At 39.7% G+C, this 10,331-nt stretch overlaps 1 protein-coding gene across 1 annotated transcript; it reads right to left on the bottom strand.

The window, feature by feature from the left end:
- Positions 1-2,098: 2,098 nt before the first annotated feature.
- LOC135072090 (cytochrome b5 domain-containing protein 1) lies at positions 2,099-5,235 on the bottom strand. Its single transcript, XM_063966039.1, has 5 exons — positions 5,107-5,235; positions 4,314-4,430; positions 3,674-3,929; positions 3,058-3,303; positions 2,099-2,249 (listed from the first exon to the last, which is right to left on the bottom strand). The coding sequence occupies exons 1-5, from the start codon at positions 5,233-5,235 to the stop codon at positions 2,182-2,184; spliced, it is 816 nt and encodes a 271-aa protein (XP_063822109.1). The 3' UTR covers positions 2,099-2,181.
- Between the last annotated feature and the right edge of the window lie 5,096 nt (positions 5,236-10,331).

Here is a 10,331-nt window from a genome sequence, read left to right as displayed (position 1 = left end):
GCAAGAGTTTTAATTAGTCCGTCAGTTAACTTATCAAAAAATACTCTACACGTATTAATCACTTTTTCAAACTAATGGCAATTTAAAGAGATAAAGCGCGCCAAAGTTCATAAGAAGAGGCCCGTGACGTCAATGAGTGCATAAAAGTGCCGCACTTTGTGACATCGCGCGGAACTTCAACGCACCATAACTATGTAATTATTTGTTAGATTGACAAATAAAAATATATGTGTCCAATATTTTTTGATATTAAACATGACGGACTAAAAAAAATTTTTTAGGAAACTAGTCTATTATGTTCCTTTACTGTGACCACGGACTTGAATCTGTTCTCCCCGGGTTATGCCCTGGGTGAAGCATGGCACGTGTGCCTTTATAACTTAGGGTCCTTAAGATACGATCTGGAAAGTTAAGTAAGTAAGCAAATTGAGAAACAGGTGATACGCATTGAAGGGATTCAACATAAAGGCTTTTAATGTCGACTTGAAATAGTCGTAGAATAAATAAAAGTGGCAGTAGTTTTTTCATTGTTACTCTCAATTAAGTAGATTACGCAGATAGTTAAGCTCCCTTAGGGTCAAACAGTACCTATCTACGCGAGGAAGTACGCATTACACAAACCATTTCCCAGGCCATTCTTATCTAACTATTGCCAGACTTAGGATAAAAAATTATAAATCTTCAACTGCTGGAGGACTGATGATCTAGTAAAGGTCGCGGGAAGTATCTGGATGCGGACGGCGCAGGACTGGTCATTATGGAAATCCTTGGGGGAGATTTTTGTCCAGCAGTGGACGTCATTTGACTGAAACGAACAAACTGCTGGAAGTCACCCCACGCTGTGCTTGCTAAGACATACGCATAGTACCTTACACCTATAACCAGATCTCGTCAACCCACATCGGTCATCAAATCTACGACCATGTTCTAGCTCTCCAGCTTTACTCCTGATCAAAGAATTAATAACCATATCGATTTAAAATCTCTACTTGCTTTAAAAAGCCACTGCAATCTTACTAAGAGGGAAATGCCCCTCAAAACTACATAATAACCAGACTCCATTAATTCAAATCTAAAAAAATCCTGCATTTTGTATCAGTCAATTTCCATAGAGTTAAAGTTCATAGTGATCAAGGCACGTGCATGCGCGAACAAAAACAAACCTCTTGATCCATGACGTTGCGCGTGCATACAGACAGCCTGATTGGAAAGTGTTAGATTGAAAAACAGATTTAATTTAAACTTGAAAGCGAGGCATTATGATTTTAGTCGCTGACCGGAACGGTGAACTGAGAACGATGAACTTTATGAGCTTTTATTGAGCTTCGACTCTGATGTATAATAATATATCAAAATTACTAACCATGAAAAGTGTAGGTAGATAGTAAAAAACTTCAAGTATTCTAGGTTTTGGGTTCGGGTGGTGTAGAGCTGGCATTAAATAAGTAAGTAATTAAACGATTTCTTTGTTAATTAATATCTTGTCCATGAGGACAACGGTACTTTTTGAATTTAAAATAACTATTGCAACATAACTTGCAAGTAAAGAAACATGAGCATTTACTTAATAAATACTTTAATCTCGTAACATAATAATATATTCTAAAAGGTCTTAAAATATCAAATAAAATTAACTCTACCAATTATTGATTTTTGACCTGGCGACACGGATGGGATTGGTTCATCACACAGCAGAGGTCATGGCAGAAACAGTCGTCTCGGTGGGGATCTGTAAGGAATGGAACCGAGTGTAACTGAAGCAGTTTATAGAGCATGTTTTATTAAGGTACTGATCATTTTTCGACGTTAAAGAGAGTGGACGTTAAATGGAAGACAGTAGAGCAGAAAACAAAATAAGGAGTTTGTCATGAGTTGGTTGTAAAATAGTGAGACGTTTTGTGACTAAAAATATGTAAACTCGTTTCATATTTCATTTTGCAATTTAAAGCTTTACATCTGATTTAAGTCATGCTGGAATCGAATCCAGAACTCTACAGTATAAGTGCTTACTTAAATGTTAGCTAAGTAATCATGGTAGAGTCACTATAAATTAAAAACATTTTAACAATTAAAAATATTTATTAAATTGAGTAGCAATTAAAAAATAGACATGTAAAAATGTAAGTAAATAATGTATCACAAATTCGTTACAATCGTATCAAAAAAACCTATAAAATTCTATCAAACTTCAACTTTTTCACATTTCACACAACCTTCGTCGTGGCAGAAGCAGTCATCCCGGTGGGGATCTGAAAGTAACAAAATATAAGCTCTGAAAGCATCTGTAAAAGCTTGAAAAACACAAATTACGATCACTCATTGTGTACCTACTGAGATTGTTTTCGAATTTACCAACCTTGAAGATTTGCATTTATTGAGGTTTCACGTGATGGCAGTAACTGCTATAATTAGTAAGTAGATAGTTTTCAATACATAGAAAAACTTTTATAGTTCATTTCATCCACGAAGACGCGCGGGGTCGAGGGAAGCACGGGGTGCGGGGAGCATGATCCGACCAATCCGAGCGTCATCATTGTAGTTTGCGCGCGCACTCACGGACAATGATCCAATGAGGGCTATCGTTTTTATACTTAACAGTTGGCACCCCTGGTGATTGACAGGACCTTACTCTACAGTGGCGCCATCTTGATGAGTGCAAATGCGATAGTCCTCCTACCACTTTAGCGCTCACCAGTTGGTGCCACTGTCTTCGCTACTAGCAAGTGACAGGACCTTACTCTACAGTGGCGCTAACTGGTGAGCGCTAAAACGATAGCCCTCAATGGGGCAACGCTGCCAATGCCAACAATGACGATCGGATTGGTCGGGTCAACCCCGCATACCCCGCTTCCCTCGACCCCGCGCGTCTTCGTGGATGAAACGAACTCTTTAGATTGTCTTTTAGTCCACTTCAGCTTTCAGTTTAAAAAAGAGACGATAATGAAATATAAAGCATTGAAGCCTTATCTAGGTTCTTTTAAAAGAGCTCTATCAGCCTAAGACCTACGTTACACGACTGAGACTTCCGAACAAGTACATTAATAAACCACAGTTTACCTTCAGTCAAGTCGTCATTGTAGTAGATGAGCAGCGCCGGTATGTGCATGTTCTCCGGAAGAGCCACATCGCTGAAGCGGTCCCGTTCATCAGGCACGCCGTTATCGGCCAGGGTCTTGGTCAGGCACAGTCCCCGGCCCAGGTACCGCCAGGAGTAGGAGAGCATGTGCGAGTTGTGAGGCAGGTAGCGCATCATGATCTGGTAGAGCGTCTCTTCGGAGCACACTTCCAGGGTTACGGTGTTGCCTGCGTTTTTAAACGAAGATAATGAGCCTACTGACATCTGCCCGCGGATTGCATGAATACAGGTGTTTCGTTTCCCAGAGGAGGTAAACTTTTGTACTTGGTTTGGTAGGTGGTTAAGGAATAATAACTAGGGCTCTTTCAAACTAGACGTTTTGAGACAGACGCGTCTCGTCCGTTTGCAGTCGGTCAATTATCTACAAACAGAGTGTGCGGTCTTTCAAAACGTCTAATTTTCTAATAGTTCTTCTAATTCCGCTCGGGTTCTAATACCACCATATTAATTATTCTGTCGCCATTCGCCATAACAAAAATTTAATCCCATCATGGTGTTTAGACAGTTGGAGGCAAGTTAAGGTCAAACAAATCATACCAGTCAAAGTATTAGTGATCCTAATCGGCCTGGTCTTCGCAGTAGCCTTCCCCACCACCAGCCCCTCATCCAGCCACCACGGCTTCTCAACCGGGCGCCATCTCGTCGAGGGAACCACCGGCTGCCGGTGGCCGTGACCATGGAGCTGGTACGTGGTGGGTAGCCCCGTCACAGGGTGCAGGTATTTCACCCATTCGTCGCCCTTGAACCAGTGGCTAACGTCTTTCCCGGCGTAGGCTACTATCATCATGGCAAGCTGGAGAATCGAGGGGGGAGATCAAGAAAGTAAATTACCTACTACTTAAGCTGGTAAAGGAAACGTAGGAGCTGATAAGTATTGGAAGCAGGCATCTCGCTACGCGGTGGAGATGGTCAGTTCGTTCGTTCGTTTCAGCCGAGACGTTCACTGCTAGACAAAGGCCTCCCCCAAGGATTTCCACGAAGACCGATCCTGCACCGCTCGCATCCAGGCACCTCCCGCGACCTTCACCAGATCGTCGGTCAGATTGTAGATTTATAGAAAGGTTATTGGCATTGGTTACTGCGTGGTTGTGATCATCATAAGAAACTAGAATGGTATTTGCGATTAATACGTTTATTTGAATGGATACTCAGTAAAAAGGGAAAATGTGCTGCCTACCCTCTTCCCGTCGCAATAGGCGAACCCTCTCTTGAAGCAGTTACAGTACTCCACGCAGTTGTCGTCACAGAACCAGTTCTTGACGGGGCAAGAGCAGGATTTCGTGCACTTGCAGACCTTGAAAAGATTTGACATTACATCTAGCTGCCTACTACCGGTAATGTATAGGTACTTCTGATGTAGAGCGCCTGCCAGACTTCAAGTCTGAAGAATCCTCAGATATAGGGCATCAGAAATAAGGAAATCCGTAAACGAACTAAAGTCGCTGACATGGCCCGACGGATTAGCAAGCTGAAGTGGCAATGGGCAGGGCACATAGTAGGTACTTACACAGAACTGACGGCCGATGGGGCAGCAAGGTTCTAGAATGGAGGCGGCGTACCGGAAAACGCAGCGTGGGACGTCCACCTACAAGGTGGACCGACGACATCGTAAAGGTAGCAGGGAAGCGCTGGACGCAGGCCGCTACCAATCGATCAACGTGGAAAGCATTGGGGGAGGCCTATGTATGTTCAGCAGTGGACGTCCTACTATGACTGAAATGATGATGATGATGAGGGCATGGTACGTTTGACAAATAATGTTAATTTATTAATCCTCTAAGGTACCTTTTATATCCTAGCTATGACCGTTTGTGTGTCGACGAGCTACTTATGGAGTGATAGTGGCATCTTGCCAAACGCTGCATAAGATACCGTCTAGCAAGATGTAACGACGATATAAGCAAGGTGTACGTGAATGGTGTAGTACTTAATAAATCTCTCTACGAGATTAGACTAAACTCAGGTTCAACCTTGAACTGCTGCGTGAGCCAAGGCGTCATGTTCAGGACCTTTCCATTCAAAGATATCCAGCAGTCACCAGCGCGGTTGTGGATGGCCACCTCGGCTGGAGTATACCATTCTTGCTTCGTGTATATCATGTTTTGTTGTAAATGTTTACAAAAGTGGACTGTTAATATTTGTATAATTTTAACCGTCAAAATTGATGGCCATAGATTTTTTTGACGTGTTTTTTGTTGTTTTTACGTTTTTTGGCTTTCGCCGGTTATCTTTTAGCCTTCGCCAGTTATGACCTTAGCCTTAGCAAAAAAGGGGGTGCGCCAAAGTTCACCTAAATTTTCAACTCCGAAAATTGGAAGTCCGAAAATGTTCTTCCTAAAATTTTTCATCCTAACAATCACAATTCCTAACTACTCTGTCTCTAATGTTCATAATTCCGAATCATTCAACTTCATAATGTCATTAGCAATAAACATCTATTATACTTTTATTTGTTCTCCTAGATTTTCTCAACATAACCATATTTTACACTATTAGGTATTCAAAGTCATATCTCTTTTGTTTAGATTTCTTTCTTTGACGATATATTAAAGTTCCAGAAACGAATCGGTCCTATTCATAATTATTGGTTTAGGTTAGGTTAGAACTGAGACCACAACGCACGAGCCGAGCAAGCGAAGCCAGAGTCCCGCTCCAGTCATTCAGTCAAGTTCCAGAATCGAATCGGTCCTATTCATAATTATTGGTTTAGGTTAGGTTAGAAACTGTGACCACAACGCACGAGCCGAGCGAGCGAAGGCAGAGTCCCGCTCCAGTCATTCAGTCAAGTTCCAGAATCGAATCGGTCCTATTCATAATTATTGGTTTAGGTTAGGTTAGAACTGTGACCACAACGCACGAGCCGAGCGAGCGAAGCCAGAGTCCCGCTCCAGTCATTCAGTCAAGTTCCAGAAACGAATCGGTCCTATTCATAATTATTGGTTTAGGTTAGGTTAGAACTGTGACCACAACGCACGAGCCGAGCGAGCGAAGCCAGAGTCCCGCTCCAGTCATTCAGTCAAGTTCCAGAAACGAATCGGTCCTATTCATAATTATTGGTTTAGGTTAGGTTAGAACTGTGACCACAACGCACGAGCCGAGCGAGCGAAGCCAGAGTCCCGCTCCAGTCATTCAGTCAAGTTCCAGAAACGAATCGGTCCTATTCATAATTATTGGTTTAGGTTAGGTTAGAACTGTGACCACAACGCACGAGTCGAGCGAGCGAAGCCAGAGTCCCGCTCCAGTCATTCAGTCAAGTTCCAGAAACGAATCGGTCCTATTCATTATTATTTATTGGTTTAGGTTAGGTTAGAACTGTGGCCTTACGTTTCATTCGCGAAGAACGTACTTCTGTACGTAGTATTTATTAATATTCTATGGTATGAGTGAAAATATTATGGTAATGTTTAGGGATAAAAGTGTTATGATAAAAAACAGTAGGAGTTTAAATATATTTACATAAATGATATTATTAATTACAATTTTCGGAAACATGAGTGTTATGAACATCGCCGGTAGCACTACAAATAGTATGAATGAAAACTTTAGGATGAAAAATTTTAGGAAGAGTGATCATTCGGATTTAAAATCGTTAGGAAGAACAATTTCGGGTAAATAACTTTAGGTGAGCCAATATGGACCCCAAAAAAGGGACTATGTAGATCGCGCAACGGGAGAGGCCATACCCATAACGATTTTTTGTCCATGACTTAAGATCAAATACTGTATCGAATAACGCACTAGAGGACTTTTTTCCTGGGAAAAGGTTTTTCGAGCAGACGGGAGCCCCCTCGGTGGCGGGGCCCTGGGCAAGTGCCCAAAGTGTCCAGTACGAAAGAGGGCCTGTATTGGCAGTGCAGAGAATAGTACCTACAGTGGCGTAGCTAGGTAACCAAGGGCCCTGGGGCAAATAAAAAAATGCTCCACTGCAGTCTAAACTGGTTAGGTTTTATCAAGTTTATTGACATTAAGCTTACTTCCTCTTGATACAGCTTTAGAATTGCTCTCTATTTATTTTGAAAATGGGAGAAAGTTTCAAAGTTCAGTTCAAATGAGATTTTCTGGTAAGGATGCCCCCGCCTTGCCCCTTAATAGCTACGCCCCTGAGTACCTACTGCAAAAAATTTAAAATAAAATCAAATATTAAGTAAGAAATTATTAATTTTGTAAGGGCTACGCGTATGCACAACGTATCATCGTCGGAATAATAAAACAAGCAAATAATGCGACCAATACATGTATAATAAAATTCATGAAACATAATAAATTACATCATTTATTATATACCTGACTGGGTACATACTTTTTTAAACAATAACTACACTCGACAGCAAATAAATCGCACCACCCGCGACAAGCACTTTCAAACGTATGCATCCCCACTTCACACCAATATTGGTACCATTCAAAAGCCTAGTTCTAAACTTTATTTCATTATAGGAAAGGTTTTTACCCCAAAAATGTTTCTTTAGAAGGATCCAGAGTCACTTCTTCAAAAAATAGATAGTTACGCTTGAGCCAACTTTTATGGCTATAAAACTGTTATGTTGGGATTAATCGCTATCCATCTGTTAAAGAGGACACGTGTCATCATTATTTCGTTTTATAACCATAAAATTTGGTCTAATTGATCCCAGAGGTGAGCCCAAAGTGAGGTCTTTTTTCAAGTCACATTTATGGTATATGTTAATCATTTATTAAGGCGATTAGAGTCCTCAATCCGCGTCAAATGGGCATTTTGTAAAGCCTACTCCTCTTTTACTGCTGGACAGAAGTAGTTGAAAAAAATATATGTTATACAACAGTTCAAGGACTACATTTGTGACGTTTGAATTTTCGCTACGTCTCTTTGTTTTGGATTAAAAAAATAAATACGGGACATCGATTTTTTACTTAAATTCCCTACTCCTCCCAAACGGCTATGTTAATTTAAAAGATTTTTGCATGAATAGATTAGGAATTCTTTAATCTTTAAATGACACGTTGCGTTTTTCAATCGAACATTACTTTCATTCATAAATTTTACTTTTGATAAATTCCGAACGTTTTGCTGTTGAGGGGGCCTTCGCGGGGTGCGGGCGGCAGTCGGCCGCTGGCCTTCAGACGGGGAGGCTGTGTCACTCGCTGCAAACTGACATTAGCGATCAAAATGAATTTTTTCTTTGGCTGAGTTGCACCACCTGACGTGACCTAACTTTGACCGTAGCTTTGGCGATAACCGGTGTTTTTTTGTATGGAGTTTGACAGATTTTTGACTTTTGTCAAATTTAAAATAAGATGGTGCAACCCAGCTTTTGTTCGACAATAGATTATATGTCAGAAATGTTCATAGAGTACGTGCAGCCAGACGATACGATTGAATTATGAAGCGCTTAAACGCTATTATCTACCTAAATAGAATCTATTAGTGTAATAAAACTAAAATCGGCTCCAAAACAACTGCACTAGATAAGTAAAAGTAGAAAAATTATTACGTTATTTATTTACTAGGCCTTTGCAATCAGTATCCAAATTAGGAGCGAGTCAGAATCAGTAACTTAATCGATTTACATGAAAGAAAACAATTTATATTTTTCATACTTAGGCTCGGCGCAAATGGGCCATTTAGAATTAGATTTTCAATATGTTTATTCGCGAAAATACCACAATTAAAAATAATTAATATAAAGTGGTATTGATATTTTTCTATAGAGCTTATTAAAAAATTTGGATACTGATTACAAAATTAGCCCGTATATCATGATTGATATTTTCGGAGTCGGTGGCAGCCTACGTTTTGGTGATTCGTTTTGGAGTTGGTTTTAATTTTTTGTGAAAATTAATCTATTTCATGCCTTTAGTAGACTATAGGTAGGTACTCACTAGACCTTGTTGTTGCCACTGAAGGTGCATAGGTACACAGTACATTGATACCATATTTTTCATGTTAAGTGCAAATAAACTTCCCTAAATTACCTAACCATGAAACGTACCTATACAGTGTGTTCGGGCATGTAGTGATCAAACTTTAAGGGCATGATCTATAGACAATTTTATCGATAAAAATACTTCAAATTTGGGGCTTGACCCATTTCTCGCAAATTTACAAGGATTTAAGTTTTTAATTTTTAGTTTTCATCTCTTCCTTTAAAAACAAGTGAAAGTGTGGGAAACTTAACACTAATAAACAAATATTTTATATCATGCAATAGTCAATAAACTTTATTATTTATTAGTAGAAGTAGAAAACAGACACAAGTTTTGAATACATTTTGAGGGAGTAAGAATAGATTTAATTAGAAAGAAACATGACTTTTTTCACTTCTTTTTCAGTTTTCTTCCAACACAAGTAAAACCAGGTCGTTAAAGTATGTTTTCTTTGCATTGTATTATGTATTAGTATTTGAGCTATTCTACAAAACAAATGTAAATTCATTAGTCTACGTTCATTAGTTTTGACGTAATTGTTGAACGAAGATACCCCTTTCCAGCGATTCAATAGCGCAGCTAGTCATGTGTAATCGGAATAGGTTGTGTGATTCTTTCAGGTAGTGCATTTTCGCATGTTAACAGCGCTATGGAACCGCTGGGAACACAACAACTGTAGGTTGTCGTCAGGAATGTAATTAATTCAGCTTGCAAGATTCCACCCGAACAAACGTTTATGTAGTTACCTACATAAATCATTAATTGTAAGCTTAATAACAGTTTGTAATAAAGTCGGGTTTGTTCAAAATTCGAGAACGGCTGAACCGACAAAAATAGTAGAAAATTTCCAAAAAAATTAAATATAATAAAAAAAATTATCCCGTACAAAATGTTCATGGATTTTGTTAATTTTATTAAATACCTTCACGCCTGATTTAAATGAAACCGACATCAAGGTTCATCAATTCAAGTTTAAAATAATAGGCAGTAATGTATGAAGAAAGAGCTTCTATTCTGTATCTACTTATGCCCGTGTATTTTTGATCGGTGTCAAATCGGAGTTTTCGTGCGGGGTGCGCGGGTGTTTCGCGCGGTTTGAAGGTCAAACGCCCAAGGTCATTGAGGACTCTAATCGCCTTAAGAAATTAAATGTCTTTTTCTTTAAGGATATTTATTGGGCTTTCAAATAACACCAATATTGTTGGGGCACCATTATTGTGTCAAAAGAAAATCTTTAAAGTTCGCGTCGCGGGTGGTGCGATTTATTTGCTGTCGAGTGTATATTATGAAT

The sequence above is a fragment of the Ostrinia nubilalis genome, chromosome 5, assembly GCF_963855985.1.
Source record: "Ostrinia nubilalis chromosome 5, ilOstNubi1.1, whole genome shotgun sequence".
Lineage (NCBI taxonomy): Eukaryota > Metazoa > Arthropoda > Insecta > Lepidoptera > Crambidae > Ostrinia > Ostrinia nubilalis.
Note: the sequence above shows the minus strand (reverse complement) of the source record. Positions and strands in the feature narration are given on the sequence as shown.

Bases quoted from the DNA above. Each gene is read 5' to 3' on its own strand.
- LOC135072090 (XM_063966039.1), bottom strand. From the start codon at position 5,235: ATGATATACACGAAGCAAGAATGGTATACTCCAGCCGAGGTGGCCATC. The intron at 3,930-4,313 runs GTAGGCAGCACA...TCGATTCTCCAG, and splicing joins CCTATTGCGACGGGAAGAGG to CTTGCCATGATGATAGTAGC. The intron at 2,250-3,057 runs GTAAACTGTGGT...TGTTACTTTCAG, and splicing joins CAATGACGACTTGACTGAAG to ATCCCCACCGGGATGACTGC.